General features: G+C 43.3%; 4 protein-coding genes and 1 long non-coding RNA gene across 12 annotated transcripts in view; 2 read left to right on the top strand and 3 right to left on the bottom strand.

The window, feature by feature from the left end:
• Positions 1 to 25,083, top strand: part of SPTBN5 (spectrin beta, non-erythrocytic 5) — a 397,537-nt gene that overhangs the window by 213,354 nt on the left and 159,100 nt on the right. The gene's annotated exons all lie outside the window — the stretch shown is intronic.
• Positions 447 to 9,214, bottom strand: LOC308597585 (acyl-coenzyme A thioesterase 1-like). The gene is made up of 3 exons (XM_081213438.1): positions 8,242 to 9,214; positions 3,224 to 3,426; positions 447 to 2,782 (listed from the first exon to the last, which is right to left on the bottom strand). Exons 1-3 carry the CDS (start codon positions 8,702 to 8,704, stop codon positions 2,183 to 2,185), a joined length of 1,266 nt encoding a protein of 421 aa, XP_081069564.1. The 5' UTR covers positions 8,705 to 9,214; the 3' UTR covers positions 447 to 2,182.
• Positions 9,851 to 19,794, bottom strand: JMJD7 (jumonji domain containing 7). Of its 4 annotated transcripts, none has more exons than XM_081209808.1 (8): positions 19,231 to 19,730; positions 17,065 to 17,218; positions 16,195 to 16,448; positions 15,637 to 15,693; positions 15,087 to 15,182; positions 14,121 to 14,218; positions 12,548 to 12,707; positions 9,851 to 10,558 (listed from the first exon to the last, which is right to left on the bottom strand). In XM_081209808.1, the coding sequence occupies exons 1-8, from the start codon at positions 19,307 to 19,309 to the stop codon at positions 10,467 to 10,469; spliced, it is 990 nt and encodes a 329-aa protein (XP_081065934.1). In that variant the 5' UTR covers positions 19,310 to 19,730; the 3' UTR covers positions 9,851 to 10,466. The 4 variants fall into 4 exon arrangements, with proteins under 4 accessions (XP_081065934.1, XP_081065935.1, XP_081065936.1 ...); XM_081209809.1 differs by having other exon boundaries at positions 14,121 to 14,197; positions 19,231 to 19,714; XM_081209810.1 differs by lacking the exon at positions 15,637 to 15,693 and having other exon boundaries at positions 19,231 to 19,794.
• Positions 18,723 to 21,014, top strand: LOC308596423. The gene is made up of 2 exons (XR_014012526.1): positions 18,723 to 19,013; positions 19,928 to 21,014. It is a non-coding gene; the product is annotated as an uncharacterized lncRNA (long non-coding RNA).
• The window catches only part of MAPKBP1 (mitogen-activated protein kinase binding protein 1), a 125,429-nt gene continuing 120,800 nt past the window's right edge, over positions 20,455 to 25,083 (bottom strand). For all 5 annotated transcript variants that reach the window (XM_081207656.1, XM_081207659.1, XM_081207657.1 and 2 more), the window contains one exon: positions 20,455 to 24,921. In XM_081207656.1, coding sequence (XP_081063782.1) covers positions 24,625 to 24,921 — 297 coding nt within the window. In that variant the 3' untranslated portion in view covers positions 20,455 to 24,624. The remainder of the gene's footprint in view (positions 24,922 to 25,083) is intronic.

Here is a 25,083-nt window from a genome sequence, read left to right as displayed (position 1 = left end):
TGGCATAAACTGGCCATTTCATACATTGCCACTTCCTTGAACGGCCAAGCTGATGATCAGTTCAAAACTTTGAGTGGAATGAATGGCCCAGATCTGGTTAAAATCCATAGCAGGATCCTCTAAGGATGTTGCCCTCATGTCAAAAGCAGGTGCTATGTCAGCTTTTGACATATAAAATGTGTGAGTTTAAAGAGAATAAGAATAATGCACTTTAATACTTCTACATATAACTGGAACAGGAAGGGGGTGTTAGTTTAATAACTGATCCTGATGGTTTTGTTTTAAGCAAGCAAACTTCTTGGCGGAACTCAGTTTCAAGTTAAGGTTTAATCTGCAATTTCCCATACGCTTCGGAGGAATCAGAAAAGAAGGGTTAAACATTTATACAGTGTTAATAACATCCACGGGGTAATGCATGCTATATATATATAAAAGCCCTCTGAACATAGTTTTAGATTCTTTATTTATACTCTCTCATTATACACACACCCCAATTCTAGGGGATTTACAAAAATCTTTCAGAAGCAGCAATATCACATTAAACTTCACAAAATCCCTGTGGAGACAGCTCTTTCCACTTTTAATTACATATAAAGAAACGTTATCATTACAAATTGCTTAATGAATAGAGCTATACAAAGCAAAGGAAGAACAGTGACATACTTCAAGAGTGCGGCAATTTTCACGCACTACATATAAATGGATTGGTAAATGTGGATGGTAAACATGATTATACTTTCTCTGCCAAAAAATCAAAGTACAGGCTAAACCAGAAGTGGAGAACCTGGCTGTGGTCTCCAGGTATTACAATCCTGCTCCCATTCCCCCTGGCTGAAGTTCAGCAACATCTGGAGGAGTGCAGCTTCTTGGACTCCTCCTCCAAGACTTACATCTGAGTTGACATGCATAGGATTTCACTCAAAGTTAAGAGGAATATTATTCTCCAGATGTAGCAGTGGCTAAAACAGGGCACCATAAAGTCCATAATCCCAAACCAGCCATTACACCACACTAGCCTTCTGTTAGTTTTATAAATAGTCTCGGCAGTGTAGTTACTCTTTCTTTATTTCTAAAACAAACGACTACACTGAAACAAGAGGAAATCATGTTTATTGTTGGTAATTTGTACCATAGTTTGATGACTTCTCCGTTTATCGGTGTTGTTCACTTTTCTCCTAAAATGATTTTCTAGATTTGCTACTGTTTTGTATTCCTAGACTCCAATCGAATACATACTTATCTGGGAATACATCTAATAGAACTCCATAGGGCTTACTTCTGAGAAGACAGGTATCAGATTGAACTATTAACGTGCCCTACCAAATGCCATCCTCTGCACCATTTATTCTATTGAATTTTTAATTGTCATATCAGGAAAATTTTCTCATCAAGCCTCAGCCAGCAATAATGCATTGCATTATCACCACTCCCTTTCGCTGAACAGATCTCTCTGCCAAGCCATTCTCTTACCAGGTACCAACAAGGTGTATGGATGCTACATGCATATTAATGTACTGATTAATTAATTAAGGTTGATCTGAAATATAATAAATGTATTAAGATGTAAGGAAAGCAACAGGTGTGTAAAATTAACAGGCTTTCTCAAAATTTTGCTAAGTGGTAGGGTTCACAAGAAGGTCTGGCTTGATATGAGTAAAGAGATTGATTTCTTTCAAAGACCTTTTTGATGGCATGAGACAGGAGGAAATGAAGCGGCCAGGTGAATGGAGGATACACCCCTGCAGGTGTGCTAGGCATGACCTTTCTCTGCCACATGACCAGGGCACTAGTGCGCTGGTAAACTTGTCATGCCTTTGTTTGGCTGCAAAATGACAAGTTATTTCAAATCTGAGTTCTAAGATGAAGCTGAATAGATCACACTCATTACACTTATATCCTGACAAAGTGCTCATAGTATCGCTACGTGGTAATGAAGAAAAAAGCACTGCCCCTGCTCTTAAGAGAATCAGAAACTGAAAGGGGCATATAACTGCCACAGTCAGTTTCTGGAAGAGCCATTGAGGGAAATGTGCTTTCACCAATTCCCTTGGCTGAGGTCTGTTGTGCATTACTAGCGTACCTGGTCGTGGCTGAACAGGTAGGCGTCGCACCTGTTCTCGACATCTCAAGTGGGATGTGCACATTAAGAGCCAGCTCCTTCACACATGTACAAAACCACAATCTACAGATTACTTTTAACAGTGGAATCCAGCAGGTGTTGTCTGAAAAAAGCCAGTATCCTCTGCCAGGCATCTTCCTGTGCTTTTGCATGTTCTCTCCATTTTCCTCCCCAGACCATGGGAAATCCCAGTGGCCTGTGAAATGAGGAATAGCACAGGGGCAGATAGGGGGGCTCCAAGAGGTGCCCTGCCCCGGGGTAGCAATAGAACTCCACACGGCGCCCACTCCGCCTGAGGTGTCCAACGGCTTCTCGACAAAACGACTCACTTGGCCAGTTTCTGTCATCCTGCCCTGACAGAAAAAGGAAGTTGGCTAAGGACGTCTCCACAGGGATGCGGCAGTGCCAGGTAGCTGGGTCTTTGGGATCGGCCATGATTTCTGAGTAATCCACAACTCCGGGATCACCGGTGTCCTTAATCTTGTTCGGGTCCCATGGAAAGGGAGGAATAGTGAGCCCCTTCACTCGCAGGGGGGTAAAAGCATTAACACCTGAGCCAGAAATGCTGACTGCCGCTCTGATACCTGGCCAAAACGTAGCTAGAGCAAGGGCAAGATCTGCTCCTTTGGAAAGTCCTAGGACTCCAATCGCTGTAGCTCTCACCTGAAACAACAGTTGGATAAGGACTTCCGTCAGCTCCATGTTTGTCAGTTTTATCGCCCTTTTAAAAAGCCTACTGGTTAGAAGGATTTAGCGCTACGCGGCAATGAAGAAAAAAGGACTCCCCCTGCTCTTAAGAGAATTGGAAACTGAAAGGGGCATATAACTGCAGGCATCTACTGAAGACAGTATATTAGGTGTTGAAATAAATAAGTATGTCGTAAGAATAATAACTTGTGCTTGAGCTGGATTTTACCTCTTCCCTCCTGCTCCCTTTTCCTCATGTGTCTTGTCTTTTTAAATGGTGAACTTGAGGGCACGGAGCCCTCTTAGTACTTGATCTCTTTTAAGCCTCTCTGGGAGCCTTTTGGCATAAATGCATTAAATTAAATAAAACAGGCAGCACACAACACCAAAGAACTGTGATTCTAGCAAGCCTCTTACCTGCTGCTGTTTCCGCAAGAACTCTACAGCCTCACCAAAATAGTCCACTTCAAAGAACTCTGGGAAAGTTGGCAAATCCTCAAAGTGCATGTAAGCAACAGCCAGCGTAGCAAAACCTCGGCTTGCCAGAAGACTGGCTCTGTATTCCACAAGACCTCCTCCACCTCCATACAAATCAATGAGTCCTGGGAACGGTCCAGGGCCTAGAAAAGGAATTTACTCATAAAAAATGGGCTTATGATCATGATCAGAGTATGGTATTGTGCAACTCAAGAATCTCCTCTTCCCAAGGGATCTGCTCTCCTCGCTGTCCCACTGCCATTATTAGTGTCATTGGTGGGAGCAATTATTCTTGCCATAACTTGTTTTTAATGGAGGCTTTTAGACTGCTGCTGTTGACAGCGATGCAGTTTTCATGGTGATGTGTTTATGGCACTATTGGTGTGTTCAGCTCCATAGGCGCCGACTCCATGGGGCCTGAGGGGGCCCGAGCCCCCTCAAAAATTCGTTTGGGGGGGCTCTGCCCCCCCAATAATCTCGGGCGCCCCTCCAGCAGAGCGCCGTCGCCGCGCTGGCTCTGCCTGTCGACACTTGGTGCGTCTGCGGCTTTTATAGGGCGCCCGGCGCGCACCAGCTCGATAACGGGCACCGGCGCGGCGGGGGGCGCCAGGCCGAGGGAGGGGGGCGGCCGGCCTGTCTCCTTGGCAACCCCATTGAGCAGCACCGGCTCCCCTGGGAGGGCCATCCCCCCGCGCCGCCGATTGCCAACACCGCCGACGCTGTGGCTGCCCGAGCCCAAGCCCAAGCCCGTCAGTCAGTCAGGAAGGAAGGAAGGAGAAATGGGGAGGGAGACGAGGGAGGAAAATTGCGCGCAGGGTGAAGAAAGGAGAAGGGCGAACGAGACGAGCTTCCAACCCAAAAAAGGGCTGGAAGACTGGGAGGATGAAGGATCGGGAAAGAAAGCAACGCCTTCCCCGCCCGCGACGTCGCCCGCTTGTCATTGGCAGCTGCGTGGCTAGCAAGGCGCGCCGCGTAGAGCGCGGCCCTTGTGTGGCCCGGTGGCCAGGCAAGCTCGGGCGGGGACCCCCATGCGAATCTAAGACGGGAGAAGAGGGCAGAGCAAAGGGGGTCCCTTCCCCAACCTCCGGCTCTGAGACTTCCCTGCGCCCCAGAAAAGCGAAAGGATTTTCTCTTCTTCTTTTTTTTATAAATATTTTATTAGATTTTCAAATACAAAGTTAGAAACATACACTGAAGAAGAAAAATAGAAGAACAAGAAAAAGAAAAAAAGAATAAAAGACGAAAAAGAAAAAACCAACCATTCAACACATTTTTTGTATAACTAACTGGACTTCCTCGCATCTCCCTTACCCTGCATTCTTTATAATAAAGATATCAGCAAATTATTACCTTGTTTCGTACCTTATTTTGTACTTTTCAAATACTATACCTCTAAATTTAACATACTTTTCCTCAATTACTTATATCTTAAATTAAACATAGTATTACCTTAGATTTTAACCTTTTCTTACTTAAAATATAATTTCATACTTCCCAACTTTAATTGCTGAAGCTATAGTTTCCAAATCGTGTAAATTTTTAATATTCATACAACTTATATTGTTTTTGTAAATAGTCCTTAAATTTTTTCCAGTCCTCTTCCGTTGTTTCTTCTCCCAGATCTCGAATTCTGCCAGTCATTTCAGCCAGTTCCATGTAGTCCATCAATTGCGTCTGCCACTCTTCCAGTGTGGGCAAATCTGGTGTCTTCCAATATTTTGCAATAAATATTCTTGCTGCTGTAGTTGCATACATAAAGAAAGTTCCATCCTTCTTTAACACTTTCTGGCCAACAATGCCCAATAGGAAGGCCTCTGGTTTCTTGGGAAAGGTATACTTAAATACCTTTTTTAACTCATTGTAGATCATTTCCCAGAAGGCCTTCACTTTTGGACAGGTCCACCAGAGGCGAAAGAATGTCCCTTCAGCCTCCTTGCATTTCCAACATTTATTATCAGACAGGTGATATATTTTTGCAAGCTTGACTGGGGTCATGTACCACCTATATATCATTTTCATAATATTTTCTTTCAAGGCATTACATGCCGTGAATTTTATTCCGGTGGTCCATAACCTTTCCCAGTCCTCAAACATGATGTTATACCCAATATCCTGAGCCCATTTTATCATGGCTGATTTAACTGTCTCATCCTGGGTGTTCCATTTAAGCAGCAAGTTGTACATTCTTGAAAGTACCTTAGTCTTTGGTTCAAGCAGTTCTGTCTCTAATTTCGATTTTTCCACCTGGAATCCTATTTTTTTATCCAGTTTGAAAACCTATTGGATTTGAGCATAATGTAACCAATCTCGCACCTTATTTTTTAATTTTTCTAAACTCTGCAGCCTCCAATTGTCTCCAACTTTTTCTATTATTTCCCAATAATATTATTGACCAAGTTTCTAAATCCTTTTTGATTTCTGACCAACATTTTTCATAATTATCTTTAAATAAGTTCAAATTTTTAGCAGACAAATTAACCCCTAGGTATTTCACCTTTTTAACCACATTTAACTCTATCTCTTTCTGAAACCCCTCTGCTTCTAAAGGTGTCAAATTTTTCTCCAAAACCTTAGTTTTTTGCTTGTTCAATTTGAACCCCGCCACCCGACCAAACTCATAAATTAATTCTAAAACTCTCTTCGTACTAGATTCTGGCTCCTGTAATGTTAAAACCAAATCATCTGCAAAAGCTTTCCGTTTATATTGTTTCTCTCCGACCTGTATTCCTTGCACCAACCGGTCCTCCCTAATCATGTTCAAAAGCACCTCCAGGACCGAAATAAATAACAGAGGGGATAAGGGGCAACCTTGTCGTGTTCCTTTTTCAATTTTAAACTCTTCTGTCACCACATTGTTAACTATCAATTTAGCTTTTTGCTCTGAATAAATTGCCTCTATTCCATTTTCAAACCCACGTCCCACTCCCATCCCTTCCAAGTTTTTTTTCATAAACTTCCAAGAAATGTTGTCAAAGGCCTTCTACGCATCTATAAAGATTGATACTGCTTTTGTGTTGATGTTAGTTTGCAAAAGTTCCAAAATATCAATGATATTCCTAGTGTTATCAAACAAATGTCTACCTGGGAGAAAGCCTGCCTGATCTTTATGAATTACTTCATTTAGTACTTTTTTAAGTCTACTTGCCAAGATATCTGCAAAAATTTTGTAATCCACATTTAGGAGTGAGATGGGACGGTAGTTCTTAAGTTGAGTCTTTTCATTTTCCACTTTAGGTATCAATGTGATGAAAGCTTCTTTCCACGATTCCGGTGCCTTCTTCCCCTCCATAATCTGATTGCATACCTCCATTAATGGTTGTGTCAGAAAGTCTTTCAATATCTTATAGTACTTGGAGGTGAGCCCATCTGGGCTTGGAGATTTGCCTAGTTGCATATTCTGAATGGCACCCTCAATTTCTTGCTGTGTTATTTTGTAGTTCAGGATTGTTCTCTTTTCCTGGGCTAATTTTGGTGAAAGGATTGTCTCTTCAACCTGCCCTCCATCCTCTTGCGGAAAACTCTTTGCCTGCCCTGCCCGTATCTCGTTTTTGCTTTTTAATTCCACACACGCACCCTTCGGACTTCGTGGCAATCGGGCGCTTCCTAAGAGAGTGAGGATCCCCGCCTCCTCCCCACCTGCTCCCTCGCCAGCCAGCCAGCCAGCCAGCCGCGCGCCCTAGCCGGAGAGCCCCGGCCGTCCCCGTCGCGCAATCGGCTGGATCTCCCTTCAGCAGGCCATGCTCACAACTCGGCCCAGGGACCCCCCAGCAGCGGATCTCCGGCCCAGCTGAAGAATCCGGCAACAAGCCCCCTCCTCCCCAATCGCTCCGCCGAAGTACGCTCCAAAACCCCCAAGATAGGCCGCCGGCCGCCAAGTCTTGTGGCGCCCTGAGCGAGGGTCTCTCCCCAACACCGCCACCTCAAACTGTGTTCTCCCGGCTACCCGAGCGAACCAGCGGCAGGACCCCGGTATGGGCCCCCCCCCAATATTTTTTATAAGTCGGTGCCCCTGTTCAGCTCTATTTTATTTTTCTGCTGTGAGTTCTTCTTTATAAGCTGCCTTGAACTTATCATAGAACAGTGGGCTACAAATTTAATAAATCTACTGTATTGGGTGGAGCAGAGGTTAGGAACCTGTGGAACTTGGCAGTCTCCCTCCCCACCATCCTCACAACATCTGGGGAAGAAGTCCAAAGCCTCAAGATAGGGTGGCACAGTGGGTTAGTGCATCTGACTGTTAACCAGAAGGTTGTTGGTTCGAGCCCACCCAGAGGTGGCTGTGGGCAAGATTAGTGCATGACCCTTGGGATCCAACACAACCATCCTATGCAGTGGCGTAGCGTGGGGGGTGCCAGGCGGGCCAGCCGCACCGGGCGCAACATCTGGGGGGGCGCGCTCGCTGCCTCCGGAGTCCCCGAAGAGCCTCCGGCGCAGGCTGTAGCGGAGCCCCATGTCTCGTGGAGCCGGCGAGCTGTGCGCGCGCCCGGGCTGAAGGCGTCCGGCAGGCAGCGGCTCTCAGCCCCGTGCGTCAGGGCCGCGGAGGACACGCCAGGCAGCCCCTCCTCACAGCCCCGACTCCGCTGCTGCTGCTGCTGCTGCTGAGCCATGTTGCATTTTCCTCGCCTCTCTGCCCCCCTCCTCCTCCGGGCAAGCGGCGTGGTTTGGGCGGCAGCGCCAGCGGCAACTCACCTCAGATCAGCAGGTTAGGGGTTGGGGGGGGCGCAAATTACTTGCCTTGCCCCGGGTTAGGGGGCGCAAATTACTTGCCTCGCCCCGGGTGCTGACAACTCACGCTCCGCCGCTGATCCTATGAACTCCCGAAGCTGGTCGAGGCTCTCTCCGTCGATTTTGTATGGGCAGGAAGGGAAGTGCCCGCGCTTCCGAGGTGAGCCATTCAATGCTCATCCGAGGAGCGTGGCAACCTCGTGACCCTGGGGGGGGGGATGAATGAAGCTCACCGGGTGGCACGAAGAGCGTGGCTCGGAGCCTGCCTTCTCGAACCGGGATCCTCTCCACCCCGTCGGCCAGAAAGCTCCTCTCGCTGCAGCACTCGCCGAGGAGCCGCCCGGAGACTCCGCGCCCGTCCAACACCTCGTAGGTGACGCGGAAAGGGCTGAGGACGTCCCTCTTGGCCAGGCGCTTGAAGGGCGTCTGGGATGCCAGCGACCACAGCAACCCCATGGGCTCCACGCCGGAGTAGCTGCCGCCCAGCGACGCCGAGCGGCTGAGGTCCAGCTCGCCGCTGCTGCCCGCCCGGTAGTAGGCGAGCGACTGGAAAAGCTCGCCGCTCTCGTCCACCAAGGATGCTCGCAGCGTCACCTCCTGCAGCGGCCCCAGACCCTCGACTGTCACTTGGACCGGCTCGTCCCACAGGCAGCGAGGAGAGGGCAAGACCAGGATCCTCGCCGCCGCCGCCGCCATCGGGTCTGCCTTGCCGGAGGGAGCAGCCTCTTCCCCAACGCGCCGGCAGTTGTTCTTCGAGCAATGCTTTTAGAAAAAGGAAAAACACGCGCGCCCGGTAACTTTTGCTCCCAGGCTAAAGGCAAGCGGGTCTTTGCAAGCTGCCCACAAAAGGAAGCGGTGTCGCTAGGGCTTCTGGGAAATGCATTTCCTAACTCGCTGGTGGGGACAGACTTTGAGAGGGAGCTGCCCGTCTCCTGAGAAGCGATACTGCCTGCCAGCTCCATGTGAAAGAAAACGAGTTTGGGCAGGGGATTAGCCCTTGTTTGCTTGTGAGGTGCTTGAACCTGCTTGCCCTTACGAATTGTAACGTAATAATTGGTCTTCTTGACTTCGATCGACACAATAGTGAGCTCTGCAGCTGTCAGGTAAAGATAAAGGGACCCCTGACCATGAGGTCCAGTCGTGGTCAACTCTGGGGTTGCAGCATTCATCTTGCTTTATTGGCTGAGGGAGCCGGCGTACAGCTTCCGGGTCATGTGGCCAGCATGACTAAGCCACTGCTGGTGAACCAAAGCAGCGCACGGAAACGCCGTTTACCTTCCCACCAGAGCAGTACCTATTTATCTACTTGCACTTTGACGTGCTTTCGAACTGCTAGGTTGGCAGGAGCTGGGACCGAGCAATGGGAGCTCACCCCATTGTGAGGATTAGAACCGCCGACCTTCTGATCGGCAAGTCCTAGGCTCAGTGGTTTAACCCACAGAATTTGGTCAAATAGGCGATTCCTTAGCCCAAAGCTTTATATGCCTTGTTGATTAAAGCTAAGGTTTGCTTTTCACATCCTTCGCTCACTTCAAGTTACCAGGACTAAACATCAGGAAGAATTTCCTGGTGGTAAGAGCTATTCAACAGTGGAGCAGACTTCAGAAGGTGGTGGACTCTCCTTCCCTTGGAGGTTTTTAAGCAGAGGTTGGATGGTCATCTGTCATGGATGCTTTAGTTAAGATTCCTGCATTGCTCGGGCCCCCTCAAGCCCCATGGAGTCGGCGCCTATGGCTGCAAACACTTGTGACCACAGGAGTTGACCACATCCTTATCTGGCAAAAAAAGGCCCTTATTAAATAGCAGCCTGCTATCATAATTTCGCTCTTGTATTGATTCAACTTCAGGTTATTAATCCCCATCCAGCCCACTAATAATAATAATGATTTGATTTGTACCCTGCCCATAACAGCACATACAGAAACATAATAAAACATCAAAAACTTCCCTATACAGGGCTGCCTTCAGATGTCTTCTAAAGATTGTATAGTTACTTTTCTGCTTGACATCTGATGGGAGGGTGTTCCATAGGGTAGGCGCCACTACCAAGAAGGCCCTCTGCCTGGTTCCCTGTAATATTCCTCCAGAATATTCATACAGATGATCTAATGTACTGAGGACAAATTAGGGGCCTGTCAATCTCCAGAAATGGACTTTCCACCAGAGGAACTACATCATCGTGAAGCCTGACTGAAACAGATCCAGAAAATGTGCTTCATCCGTGCAGGTGATATTCACCTCATGTGCTTGATCTCAACGGTTACTTAAGGTAAACCACCATATAAGGTGCCATTTTGTCCACAATGCCATGAACATCCGCATGATGTTAAGCTTCAGTGACAGCAAAACAATTGTCAGCAGCAAAACAGCTGCCTTTTGTCTTGATTTAATAGGCCATAATTAAATAGTTCGCAATCCAGCCGTAGTTCCACATCAGTAGGTTAGCTGATCCAAGGCCCTAAGATTTCTGTGCTATAGCTTTTGTGAGAGAATCCAGCAGCTGATAATAAGAGTATTTTAGATCATATTCCATGTCATACCAATAATTCACTGAGGGGGAGAAAAAAGAAAATGACATAACTTATCATCTGTCTTTGGAAAAACTCATTTTAATAGTTTTCAGCTCAACACAAAAGCTACAAATCTTTCCATTGTTTGCCCCAATCTCAATAAGAAATAGAACTTCAGACCTGATTAATACATTACACAGTAGCAATATGATAGCCATTGGAAAATGAAACTATTCAGCCAATTTTAACTATGTTATTGTGACCAGCTGAAAAACAGGAATTTTTCTGGCATGGCTGAAATCACCTCAATGGCTACTGCACTGCTAGTACAGTGGTACCTCGGGTTACATACGCTTCAGGTTACAGATGCTTCAGGTTACAGACTCCGCTAACCCAGAAATAGTACCTCGGGTTAAGAACTTTGCTTCAGGATGAGAACAGAAATTGTTCTCCGGCGGTGCAGCAGCAGCAGAAGGCCCCATTAGATAAGGGGGTGCTTCAGGTTAAGAACAGTTTCAGGTTAAGAACAGACCTCCGGAACAAATTAAGTACTTAACCCGAGGTACCACTGTATAACATAGAAATTTATCCTCATAAAGGGTGTTATTCAGGATTAGTCCTACTCACAGTAGGCCCATTGAAGTTAATGGACATGACTTAGGTTTATTCATTTCAATAGGTCTACAGAATACAACTGAGAAGATTTTAAGACATCCAAGGGGCTTGGTAGTAGACATGGATTCAAATCACTGAGCAGCTATGCTGTTGCTGGGTGGCCTTGGGCTATTATTTTAGCCTCAGTTTACCATCTGATGACCTTCCACATCCGTGTTCAATTGCATTCCTGGTTGTCCTGGAGCCAAGGTGGAGTGTTGGCTACCTCAAATGAACTGAGTATATGCCCTACAATGTATCCTGAAATCTTCTGTAAATGTGCAGGAGTTGTTAATAAGCAGATTAATGTGTAAAAATCTGCAAAGGATAGGACATTTTAAAAGCCTCTGACCTAACATGTCAGGTTTATATAACAGACACTTTAAATGCTTTTGCATTTAAAACCCCTTTATAGTAATAAATGAATAAGTAATCCACTTTATTCTCATGTATTTGAATTTTGTTTAGTAGTCCTGGTCTATTAATTAGTGACAGTTACCTTCAGTTGATCAGGGTAAGACAGAACACATTTAACAGTCACTTTGATTTTATTTATTCAGTATCCTAAAAAATATACCTATGGAGGTTTTGGTGAAGTGCAAATTTATGTAATGGCTCTGTTAATAAATTAAAAAGCAGGATAATATTTTTTTTTCCTACATCAACAACTGGCCCTATTAGTACAATTAATTATTGCCGGGATGCTCTTCTCAGCTCAACACCACAAGGTGGTGCTGATGCTTTTTATAGTAACAATTTTGGACATTTTGTAAGGAAACAGAAAGTAAAACAAAGGCACATATTTGATCCACAGTACAGAATCTGCACAAGCCCCATTTGAAATGAATATGCCCTTGTGCAACTTCTACCTGAGTTCACACAAAAGTTGTTGAATTGTGGCCCATGTTGATTAGTAAAAAGAAAAAGGAGGGAGAGATTTGAATTTTCCAACTGAGGTCCCAAATTATCTTGACACTCTTTAAGCTGCATCTAATCAAACACTACAGCTCGGGTCCCGATTTGCCGTTCCACAAATGCAAAGACTCATTCCATTTACAGAACAGTCTTTGATCCAGATGGGAGGTCTTTCTGATGGGAGGCAATTTTGGCTGACTCTCCTTTCCCCTTGCACCTTCCTGCATCATCTCCCGCTCAACACCTCCCCCACCCTTCCACTAGCAGAAGTGTCCTCTAAGCAGAATTTTGCCCACAAGATCTCCAGATCCAAGCCTATATGTAAAGATAGCTAATTCTGGCTGGAAATGGGATAAATAAATCCAACTGATAGTAGACTGAGGGAACCACAAAACCCATCTTGAAGAAGAAACATGACATGTGAAATTTGGTGTGCTTGTGCATGCCACACTCCTCTCACCTGCTATGCAGCCATGTGACTGCTGAACATGATGGAACCAGAGAGAAGGAAGATACAACATCTCTCCAGACTTCACAGTGCACCGCAAAGGCTTTGCCTGGGCATATTCTGGAAATCGTTCTAGATCTGGATTTAAAGGATCCAATGGAATCCAGGGCACCTATGAAAGGTTATGGAACAAAAGAAATACTCTATTTAACAAGAGAAATTGCTGTATTACTTCAGAAATTTCCTTATTTAGTAACAAATACTTGAAAAACATCTAGCAGTGTATTCCCTTCTAACTATTAGGTAACCCAACATTCAATTTTTTTCCATCTCCCTGGAGAGCACCCATCTGTTGCCTAAAGCAAAATCTAAAGATTGGGTGGTGGTGGTGGTGGATTAGTGACAGGAATACTGGCATGTAAAAATGGATTTGCTAGGGCTGCCATACATCCGGAATTTCCCGGACATATCTGGAATACTGCAGTTGGCAGCAGTGTCCAGGCAGGAATCCCTCAAATGTCCAGGAAAATCTGGACGTATGGCAGCCCATGTAGACAGTGCAGTTTTTGCTGATTTTCCGTTTTAAAAATTCAGAAACATAATATTTTTTGGCTCAAAAAGAAAAGGGGGGCTCTGTCCAGATTTTCACTGTTTGAAATATGACAAACCTAGATTCGCATATGTACTACATATGTTTAAATTACTTTTTTTCCTTTTTATTTGGGAGAGGAAATTTTGGCTGACTATTGACACACACATTCACTATGCATTAAAACCACCTCCCCTATGATAATAAACCCTGTGATCTTCCCAGGTTCGTCAACCTGGGAAGGTAGCCCATCTAGGAAAAGGAAAACTCTGATCCTAAGCCTCTGCTTAGAAGAAAAGACTAAGGAGTAATCCCTACACAAATCTAGAGTGGAGTCCCTAAGATGGTTGGATGGTGCCTTGTACACCTCCTCCCAGCAATTCTTGCAGCCAAGCTGGTGCGAAACGTATTGTTCTGCTTTCCTTTGGACCACATCAGCAAGGCTGAGGGGGGTGGTCTTGTTGTCTGGGCAGCCCAGGACCTCCATACACACTGCCCAGGCTTGTGCCTTGGGGAGGTCACTTTGATGCTGCAAACACAGCAGTTTGACTTCACCCCTGGAGGAGCACTCCATTGTCTATCAAGACAGATGACTGCCAACAAGATTGCTATATATTGCTTATTGTTATGAATTCTGTTTATATAACATTTAATGTTTTGTATTGCATGGATATTATGTTATATATTTTTATATATTGTGTATTCTGTGCTGTCCTGTAAACCACCCTGTGGGCCTTTTGACAAGGGATGCATATGAAAAATAGAAAAATGCAATAAACAATTATTTGAACATGAGTGTCTACTCATATTTGCCAACAGCATTCTTACCCTTTTTAACCAGATTTAATAAAGGGGGTAAATAAATATTCAAAAAAATCAAATAGAGGTGTGCTGTGAAGAAGCCCAACCCAAAAAACAAAACAGGCCTCAACACTTCATTCATTCATTCCCTCTTAGCAGCTGCCCTCAGACAGTACTTAACACAAAAACCATTACCTTCTCTGCAGCTTTGTCATCCACAACTTCAAATGACCCGTTTTCTGCTATGTGGTAGGTTGCTGATGGATACAATTCTGAAATGTGAAGCATGAAAACTGTTGGAAGAGGGCATAGAACAGAGGCAAAGAGAATGTCAATGTTAAGCATTAAAAACAGACTAAAATTATAGGGGTAGAATTTAGTTTAGCCAGGCACTTGTTGGGAACTGGCTTTGAGCATAGTAACTTTTATAAAACCTGAAGACAATCCAGATGTTAACACGACTGGACCGCCCTATGTTTTTACTTTCCTAAAAAACACCCACATATTTGTTGCTGCTACTAGCCACAATGTAGAAAAATTAAACAAGCATTAAAAAAAAAAAATCCACCCATGGTTAGTAGCAACGTCATGGGCAGGGGGTTTAAACGGTGAACTAACCTGAGTGCAAAACATTAGAATCACTTCATCCTGGATGACAATGATTTAAATTGTTACCCCCACCTCAGCTGCTTTTCAAGAAAGGGGCAAAGGCATGGAATCCTCAGGCCCAGGGACCAAATGTGGCCCTCAGAGCTCTCTATCCGGCCATTGGGACTCTCTTTAGGCCACAGTCAAACTCTCCTCAGGCCACTTCTTTTACTGGTCTTGCTTCACACCCAGCTTTTTTCCTGGCTGTAATGAACTCTGATAATGCCTCTTGCTTTCCCGGATAGTGGAGATTGGTGTGTGAAGAAACTAGCCTACTGGACAAAGTGAAAAATTATATTCATTGCTCTGCCCACTTATGTTTCTGACCCCCATCCTCCACCCACTGTCATGAGCTGCTGGAAGGGGATGCAGTCCTCTCCAGTTATAAAGGAAATCTGACCCCCTGCTGCATATTAAAATGTTGCCTAAATTCATCCTCCTAATTCTAATTTCTCTCAAAATAACAATAGTATGCATCTTACTTCACCACCCTCTGCTTCTCAGAATACGTACCATATGGGATGAAGGGACGATCACTTGGCGGATGCAGCAGAAAATGTTTCTCTCCAGAGATCACACAGTACAAGTTTTCATAATGGTCTTTATGTACTAAGATTGGAGGGGGGAAATGAAAGGTTGGGGGAAAAGAAGGATAGTTTCTTTATCCTTAATATAGTCAGTGCTAAAAATACTCACAGCAGTATGAAAGCTGTAAGAATCTGCATTTATACCAGCACTAGGTGCGATTGCTTTTCTCTACACACCAAGCACCAAATTTTAGGCATTCGATTTTCCAAACTCTGTTTAAAATCTCTCAAACTGACAGATTGGCACTGAAGCTAGTGGTATGAAGCTCCACGTGGGGAGGAAACATGTGATAGGCAGTGATTATAGAGTGCAAAAAGCCCTAGACCTCAGTCTACACTAACTTCAAGGAAAGCCAACTTCAGTATAGCTAGATGTTCAGAAGACACATACAAGTTTTCTAAAGGAATATCTTTGCCCATCCTTGACCTCAAAGCCAATAATAATAATAATAATACATTTATTTCATGGTACATACAAGATGTCACTGCAGCAGATTCTCCCAGCCAGAAATTAACAGCGTCAGGCTTCTTTCCTATATGAAAAAGAAAGAAGTAATGAATCTGAGAAAAATAATTTCTGTTGTCTTGTGCTGAAAGATCCCCAGATTAAGACCTTTCTGCTAGATCAGTTTATTATCATCCTTTATTAAGAAACATGGAAGGACAGGCTACTAAAGGCCCACCTACACAATAAAGAACAAGTTTATAATGACAATGATCAGAGACCTCCAAGTCTATTAATCTACGAGTACTGTACATCACAATTTGTACAGCTTAGCATTTGAATGGAAATTGCATGCACAATTACAAAGCCATCAATTCATCTCTCTCTACAAATTCATGAATTATGCAATGTTTCAGAGTATTTCAAGCCAGAATGTGAATTTTTGCTGCAGCATTCATCTTCTTTTCGGGTGGCCAGGCGGCCAATAACAGCAGAAAAGTGCATAACTTGAAACTGCTGGATCAGTTGTAAGCACTGCATTTAAATGGACTGTGCAACACATAGATAAAATTAAGCTTTTGATATTTACCAACGGCCTCACTCATCCATGGTATGTCAGGCTCCACATCTCCCATAAGTTCAGGGAATTCTTCAGTTAAGTTCGAGCACTGCTTTTGCACATAGAACACCCCTGGAGAAGTTACTTTTTTCTCTACAATGTCCAAGAAAGCACTGAAAGGCATGTGTCGTTCCTCTGGCATAACAAACCAGTCCTGATAAACTGCATCAGCATAACCATTTGGAGTTACTGCCACACTCACCAGCTTGGAGTTCATTATTTCCCTGCACCAAAATACATCAGACGTTCACCACTATGCAATAAATTGCAATCTAAATGCAGACCTCATGGCTACAACATGCAGCCTAATTTTTGGACTTTAATTTTTTGCCCCTCACATCCCGCCTTCAAACCCCTTGCTTTGTGTAACATCAAGTCTAACGAAGAGCTACGTAGAACTTGAAAGCTTGCTCACTATTTTGTGATATTTTGGTTGGTCCTAATGAACACAAGTGTCCAGCTGTAGATTTTGAATTATTTTCTTTTTTTCTTTGCCTTTTATTGGTCATTCTGGTGTCTAATGACTTAATATTGGTGTGCCCAGAAATTGGAAATACTTTCCCACCCCTGGTCCCAGTTCCCTCAGGTACAACAGCCTCCCCAAGCTCCTTCAAGAGGAAGACTAGGATACTAATTCAATAAATAAATAAAAATCATAAATAGTAAAACAGCCACAACAGTTCTGACTAAATTTTCCCCTGTGAAGCTGATGACTTCATGGAGGGATTTGTTTTTGCTGGCAACTCTCTTATTAAGAAACATCATCAATAAATTTATTTCCAGTATTTCCATGTTGTGCACTTTATATTTGAAGCTAGGGCCTGCCAGGCAGATTCCTACCTCAGGTAAGCTAATGTCCACTTCTTCAGAGCTGGCCAATGGTTGACTGCATTCCGAATTATACATGGCTTGTTTGGGCAAATCCATTCCCGATAGAACTCCAAGGGGGATGGAAGGCTATCAAGATATGGCACAGAATCTGTGAAACTCAACTCTGTTCAGGCAAAAGAAAAAACGCTTCCGTGAATGATCGTGTTACCATTTCAAGGACTGGCCTCATTCACATGTCACAGTTAATCTTAACTATGGTTTAAAGGTGAATGCACAACAAGCTGATGCACAGGGCTAAAATTGTGGACACTTCACTCCTCCCCTACTCCTGTTGCTGCCGTGCTGTTGACAGCTAAGCCATGGGTTTGGCTTAAGAGTTACATCTGAATCCAGACTCATGGTTTTGTTTCCTACAAACAAACCAAGAGTCGTAAGCCGAAAACAATAACAACAACAATAATAACAATAAGTTCTTGGTTAGAACTTATTATTTGCTTGGAGCGAAGATCCTGGGCTCTTAAGTTCTCTTAGCCTGCAGCTTATTTTAAGTCACAAAAATGAGACTTTCTCAACAAGCTTCACTTTTCAAAATGTTGGGTTAGGCAAGGTTTGTTGATTATGTCCATGCAGATACCTGTTCAGCTTAGTTTCAGTTTATTTGTTTTGGCAATTAGAGGTAGCATGTGTTTATACGATATATACAACAATTAGGAACCTGGCATCTAGGACTTACTTAAAATATTGGTACAGACACAAGAATCCGTGGACATGCTTAGCCAAACTTAAAGGCTGCTGCACATGATACACAATATACAAATTCCATACGGATACACACAACATATCCTGTGGTTTAATGTACTGTGCACACAAGGCCGGCATCAAATACTGGCATCGCTGGGCGCTTGCTGAGGTCCGTGCCCCAGTAGGGGACCTACTGCCAATCTCCGATGCCTGCTGTCTGAGGAAGAAGTGGAAGGAGCAAGAATACCTAGCAGTCTCCTTTCTCTGGATGGCTTGTGCAGATCTGAGGAAGAGGCAAGCAGTAGCAATAGCAGCATGCTCAGCCACAAAGCCCCACTGAGGGCATCTTACCCCAAAGCCAGCCACATTCTGACATGTGTGCATTCGGCAGGGACCTGTGGCTAGTTATTTGAAATTATCCAAGGGGCTGGGGGTTGGGAGAGGAACTTCAAGTTGACATATGTGCTCAGTGCCGGATTTATGTATAAGCTAAACAAGCTATAGTTTAGGGCCCCACTCTCTTGGGGGCCCCCAAAAAAATTAAAAGGAAAATAAAGCCCTGGATGTACATTTCCAAAACAGAAGATAAAAAGCAAATAAAATAAAACCTACATACAGCAACAGTGTTTTGTGTTGTGTAGGCTCCTATGATGTAAGTAATGGACCCTCAATCATTTTAAGTTAGAGCTTAATAATTATTTCACTATTAATATACTTCTCCTTAATTGTATTTCAGTTCAACAATTACTTTGATAAAATACATATTTTGTTATGTGCAAATGGCTTTAGATACCTATTAGGTCCATATAGCATATATTCAACACACAAAAATAGCGACAATTTGTTGTTGACAAAGGACAGCTGGACGTATGTTTTAATGTATTATTAATCTCTTGTTATTATCCTTATCATGGGCCCCTATTACCTTCAGTAGCTTAGGGTCTCATCAACCCTAAATCCGGCCCTGTATGTGCTCTAACACACGTGCAAAACATGTGCTCGACCACTTATGGCCCTTTCCAGACTACTGAAGGCTTGCCCCTGCAACGGGAAGGGGATGCCCCGGATAAGCTCCCGCTTTCCTCACAATCCCTAAAACAGTAAGGGGGGGTCCGAGTGAGTGCATTTTTTCGGGTCCAGAATATTTCACTTTTGAGAGCTGGGGTAGGAAAATGCAGACACCTCGAAGGGAGCCGTGCGGTTTGAACCTCTGCGAGGTATGGTAAATCAACGCGCCTTTTTCTTTTCTTTTGCGGGCAAACACCTAAACGGCAGCGGATAACCCGATTGCACTCCGAGATAGAAATCCTGTCAGGGAAGCAACATTAATGCTGCCCGCGAGGAGGGCGATTAACCTCGCCCGCCCATTTCGCCCACCCCGCTCTCTTCCCCTGCGAAGGGCCATGCAAAGGTCCTCCCTTCCGCCTGGCTCACCCCTTGCCTCGGCCGGGAAAGCCTCCAGGCAGCGCCTCACCGCCCGCAGCGCCTCCCCTTCCGCTTCGCTCTCCGCCATGGCGGGAGCAGCTGCTCCTTCAGCAGTAGCGGCTGCGTCTCGGGCCGCCTGAGCCGCGTTTGGGTCCGGCTTGCGCTCCGCCCTTCTCCGGCTGCCCAAGAGGAGGGCTGGCCTCGCCGGGCGCGGGAGAAACGAGGCCCGCCTCCCTACGGGCGAGCGAGAGGAGAGCTCCGCCTGCCATGTCAAGATAATAAGCTCTCCTGGTTCTGGTTTATGTCAATTCGCTGCTGTCAGTGGCGGTTCTGGCTCTCTTTTCTCATCTAAATTCTACTATAACAAAACAAAAAACTTCATTGATGCATGAGGAGATTTAGTTGTTTCTTGTGGGGTGGTGGTCCAAACTTGGCCAGTCAAGATTGAGGCCAAAGTTTTTTTATTTTCAAATTTGGCATGAACCTTGGGACATTTTGGTGCTGAAACACCCAGTCAATTATTATTATTTATTGAATTTATATACTGCCCTATACCCGGGGGTCTCGGGGTGGTTCACAGAATAAAATCAAGATATAAAACACCAAAATACCTAATAAAAATTAAAATAACCTAATAGCCCTCTCAATCCTCAATCTTGATCAAGGAGGAGCAGGCTAATGGAAACAATTTTTTGTTAAATAATAGAGCACCTATTACTACTGTCCAACTTGTGACTAGAATTTGTGTAAACAAAGCAACGAAAACTGGAGAAAATGGTATTTGTGCCTCTGCCTACTCCTGCCCATGGAAGCTGGTTGTGATTCAGCATTTGTTCTATAGAAAGGCAAGTAATTTTTGCTCTAAAGGCTCTTATAAACTAGTTGGTAGTGAATGCTGAAAGGTTTGTTTTGGAAATATAGAATCTGGCCAATCCAGCATGATCCCACCCCCTGCAAAAAAAAAACAACCCATGTTAGCAAAAACTCCTCCAACACAGTGTTTGCTTAGCTGGATCCTGAATGCAGCATTGATCTTACTTGAACACTGCAACATGAATCTGAACAATGCAATGTGTCAGAAGAAATGACAACGCTATTACTACAAAGGGCAAGGGAGAAGGGAAGGCCAGGAGGAGGAAGGGACAGAACTGTTTTGCTATAAGAATGTGAAAACCCTAATAAACTATAAAAATGAATCAAGGCAATAGCACTGAGCAACAGCATGAAGACAGCTTAGTAACAAAGGTTCACACTTTTTTTATTGAAACTACTTAAGACGCAGAGTACAAATGAATACAGAATTAAAAATAGCCCCAGAAAGGTGGCTCACAGTGCAAAACCCCCACAAACATAAAACAATTGTTTCAAATAATTAAAAAAGAAGACATTTTAAAAGATTTTTTTCCCCTCTTAAAGCCAAGGTAGAAAACACACATTTATAAATAAAAAGTTTCAGGGTTGTTATCTCCTTTTAAACAAGCGGAGAATAGGAAGGGAGTGTTGAAATAACACAGGTAAAAGGGATGTTTATCTGGTGCCTAGACTTAACTTAGACATGCTGAGTAGACATGGCTTATTCCTTAAATTGCTGCTCCATGCATCACAGTCTGTGATCTACAGCAGATTAACTCAATATGTAAGCAGCCCAGCTCCAGAATATAATATACAAACAATACAGGATTCTGGATACTCTAGTTATTATCTATAGAAAGAGCAATCTAGTCACAACAGTACCTGCCTGAAGGTCCACAAGGCAGCTATTCACCCCTCCAACTGATTTATTTATTTATTTATTTAAAAACATTAAAAATACTGGATGCTACTGGAGGTCCAGTGGCTTAACTTCTGTGTTGATATGCGACAACGTTGTTTAAAATGCTCCGATGCATACACTGGCCATAACAGTAACTCTTTTTGCAGAAAGAAATGTATTCCGGATCAGTTGAGCAAAAGAGGAAGCTAATCCTTTCTAACAGGCCCAACTATTAGAGGTGTCACGGAAAAGGATTGGATGAAAAAGGGGGAGAGGGGTTAATAACAAAATGGCCATATATTGTAGCACCAGTTGCATATACCAATAGCTGGTGTAAACACAATTTTGGCTTTCAAATGTCTCCTGTGTTTCTGTAGAAACAACAAGAGGCCATTTTGTCCCATTCAAGTGTACAGGTATTTGTTCTCTTTTCTAAGGACTCTCCTTGAAAAAAGGAAACAGCATACACAAAGAATAAAATGCAAATTACACTGTACAGAAACATTTCAGAAAGCATGGATATAATATGTCAGCATGGCATCAGTGATGAGTTCATGGTACATACTTTCTCCATTTACCTTAATACATTAATTTGCATGCAAACATTAAAAATCAGTAGAAGTGGGCCAGGTTCAGATACTACATGCATTTCTGTTTCCACAACCCTTAGATTATCTGTTGAAGTTTCCTAATAGGGCCAGAGAACATCTATAATAAAGCCAAATAATTAACATGCAGTTCAAAACTAAAAGTAAAGCAGGCTGACATTTAACTATCAAAGTGTTTTCCTTAAGAGGAAACAGACTTTTCTCCCGTTTCTTCTCAGCAACAAATCCTTGGGACAGAAAACAAGATAGCTAAGAAGCTAACACGCACCAAATGGTTTCAGACAACTGGCTGGCTGAGGATAGTCACTCCTAAAACCTCCCCAATTCATGGATATAATAGTGGAAATGAAGGGCCCATTAAACTACTTCCTTTCTTTTTTAAAAAAAAGGAAACACCTAACAATTCTCATCTTTTAATTTACCTAAAATTCATTCTCAGTTCTACTTAACTATGTTCTGCCTCTTTCCTGTAAAAGCACCATTTCAAAGGAACCATACTCTTAGCTTTGAACCAAAAAGATTCCTTTCCCTACTACTACTTTTCTAGAAATCTTGGCCGTTCTATTCCATGTAATATTAAAAACTACAGGCCTGCCCATACATTCTTGCATACCTACTTACTCAAGACCACAGTGCTAGTTCGTTTCTACACCCATTTTCCACCTTGATCCATGAATACAGACGGTGCTCAAGTAATTTGAAGAAAATTATTTTGCAGAAACGTTTTGACAGTAACATTGAACTTTGTTTGATATTGCCTTTCTCCCAAGAGAAACCCAGAGGAATCACCTACTGGGTAACTGTATCAATAAGCATTGAGGTATTTGTCTATCAACATCTTGATTCTGCTGTCACAATAATGCATTTGACAACTTTGGAAGTTAAATCAACACAAAGAACTTCAATATCTCCCTTTCTCATACAAGATGTCTGTGTTGGAAGTATGGCTCTTCTACCCTGAGTATATGTGTGTCTCAGAACAGGAAAATTTCCTGAGCATTGAACACTTTTCACAGCCTAATGTGAACAGGGAAATAAAAGTTATTTTGCCTAAGACCTTTCCTGGCATGTACACTCAGAAACCAAAAAAGCCATCTCAATTTTCAATTAATAGATGTCCAAGGAGTATCTTTCATGTGACCCATCCTATTCCTTTGCCACAGACATTGCTCTATTTCATGCTCACTCATGGACGGAAAACAGTAGCAGAATATCAGTTCTGATGAATGTATCTTAACTACCATTCAGAGAAGTGTATGAGAGAGCAAGACTGCCAGGAAGTTCTGGGAGGGACATACTAAAAAGCACAAACAACATTCCAGGTCCCTAATCTTGCAGTTAATTTATGGATGGTTGGCTGTCCAGCCAGCCAAAAAGAGGGCTGCTCTGTAATATATTATGAGAGCCAACCAGTCCCAGAAAAGAAGCTACGCTGCAAGGTTCCCAGTCCTACAGTGCAGTGAATGAAAAATCCCACATGAGAAGTGCAAGGGGGAAAGCTGATGAAAAAGACCCAGGTCACCAAAGCAATTTAGTCAGATGATCAGATGGACAATAGTAGATGCAGAACTGCTTTTTGACCAGAGAGAATAGCTCAAAAAATTCGGTAGGATAGCCATTTTTGAAATATTTTTATCAACTAGTACTCTGGGAATATGGTTTGATAATTCAGTAAACAGGAGGAGGGATTTTTAATCTGAGAGCACGGTAAATGAAAGAAGAACCTTCTAGGATAAGCAATCTGAGAGTCAAAGCCATGGACTAATGAGTTTGGGAAACTATGGCAAGTTTTCATTGAACACAATAAAACTCCATGCAGTCTCATTCACACCCCACTGACCTGCTTTGTTTTTAATCACAAAAAAGGAAATGAAAATAGTTACATCACAACTGTCTAAATGTTCTGTCCAGTCACATTTAATTGGTAGTTTTCTGGTTTTAGCAATGGAGACATAAAATGTGTCTCCCTCTTGGGATGCTAGGTACATCTCATGCTTCACTTGAGCAGTACTTAAAAACGGGTGTCAGGCTCTCTTCACTGACAAATTTCTTTAAATTTATGCTAGAATTAAACTAAAACTTTTTATCTAATAAATGCTATAGCGACCCTGTGTCTCCCCCCCCCCACCGCCCAAAAACATCATCTGAAGAACCCAGTATACAACACCAGTTGAACACCACTTCTAATTATAACTTTATAAATAGAATTTAACAATTCTTCAATTTAAAAAAACTCCTTAATGTAGAGGTCAAGTTTTATATAAAATGTTGTACAGTTCTTGCAAAAGCATTCATGTTTGCAAACAGTCTTGTAACAAATCTCCGTAGCTTGGTCCAAAGGGTGTGCTGTCCTCTGGAAGCAAGTGCAGGTGTAGGTATATAGGTTTCTCTTTAAAATAGAAGGCAAAACAGGGAGAACAAGACTGTCTTTTTATAGAAAAGAAAAAACCTATGAGTAAAATTCAGCAAGGCAGGCTGCAGCAAAAAGTAGTTCAGAAATTCAGCCTGCCAATCTACTAGTATAGTTATGTTTACTGCAACAAAACGTGTGGGAAAGACATGGAAACAGTCACAGCTACAAAACGCATGTGAAAAGTTTAGAGCAATAGTCACAAAAATAAATTAATAAATAAAATTTTAACACTGTACATAGATCGAGACAGCCCTGCAGAAGGAGTGACTGGTGCCATCTCAGTATTTTTCCACCAAGTCAGTAATTTCAGGCCGAGCCACCGTCAACTGAGTCTGTAGGAATTTTTGTTTTAAGTGTTTTGGCTGGAATAAAGTTTCCAATAAGTTTTTCTTAACACCACCAAAAAAGAAAAGGAAAAGAGAGAGAAGTGGGCACAGAAAGATTAGTACTGTGACCAGCACATTTCTGGAAGCCATAAAATGACCCCCTCTTAACAGAACTGCTTGAGAAAAAAAATATTTCACCATTGGATAAAAGTCAACAATAGCAGTCATTCCAGGTTTTCACTATGTTAGTTTTCCCTGTGTTGCTGTCAGTTTCTTCATTAGATGTTTGTGCCCCTCTCTTCTTTACAGTTTTTTATCCATACGTCGTTCGACAGCTTGCAGCAACAGCTCTGAATATTGTTCCAACAAAGCAAGAGTTTGCTCATCTCCAAAATGCCGAGGACTGGATAAGGTGGAACCACTTCCCTCACTGACTGGCATTACAGCTGGGTCGTGTGGCTTCGCCAACACTTCTTTCTCCCTTTGAAGTTCTTTCCCATCCTTCAGGGAATCTAGTTCTTTTTTCATCACAGAGAAGGTGTCAGTCAAGAGGCCAGCAATCTCATTTCTATCAGCTGAAGACTCCATGTCAGCAGACACCTGCAAAAAAAGTGGGGTGGAGGTGAGCAATATTTTTATTTTATTTTAGAAACATACTGTATTTGTGCTTGGTTCTCCAGTTGTACAGCTAGGGAGAGGAAGGTGCTCCAGAAGGTCATAACCACAGCCCAAAGGATTATTGGTCATCCTCTCCCATCTTTG

The sequence above is a fragment of the Podarcis bocagei genome (genome assembly GCF_964188305.1).
Source record: "Podarcis bocagei genome assembly, chromosome: 1".
Taxonomy (NCBI): domain Eukaryota; kingdom Metazoa; phylum Chordata; class Lepidosauria; order Squamata; family Lacertidae; genus Podarcis; species Podarcis bocagei.
Note: the sequence above shows the minus strand (reverse complement) of the source record. Positions and strands in the feature narration are given on the sequence as shown.

What these genes read in the sequence shown, in the direction of transcription:
- LOC308597585 (XM_081213438.1), bottom strand. Translation starts at nt 8,704, where the DNA reads ATGGCGGCGGCGGCGGCGAGGATCCTGGTCTTGCCCTCTCCTCGCTGC. An exon ending in CACGCTCTTCGTGCCACCCG is followed by an intron (nt 3,427 to 8,241) that starts GTGAGCTTCATT and finishes TTCCTTTTCTAG; the next exon opens with GCCCTGGACCGTTCCCAGGA. An exon ending in TCTTGCGGAAACAGCAGCAG is followed by an intron (nt 2,783 to 3,223) that starts GTAAGAGGCTTG and finishes CTGTTGTTTCAG; the next exon opens with GTGAGAGCTACAGCGATTGG.
- JMJD7 (XM_081209808.1), bottom strand. Translation starts at nt 19,309, where the DNA reads ATGGCGGAGAGCGAAGCGGAAGGGGAGGCGCTGCGGGCGGTGAGGCGC. An exon ending in TTTCCCGGCCGAGGCAAGGG is followed by an intron (nt 17,219 to 19,230) that starts GTGAGCCAGGCG and finishes TTGCCTGAACAG; the next exon opens with AGTTGAGTTTCACAGATTCT. An exon ending in TCGTCCCTTCATCCCATATG is followed by an intron (nt 14,219 to 15,086) that starts GTACGTATTCTG and finishes CTCTTCCAACAG; the next exon opens with TTTTCATGCTTCACATTTCA.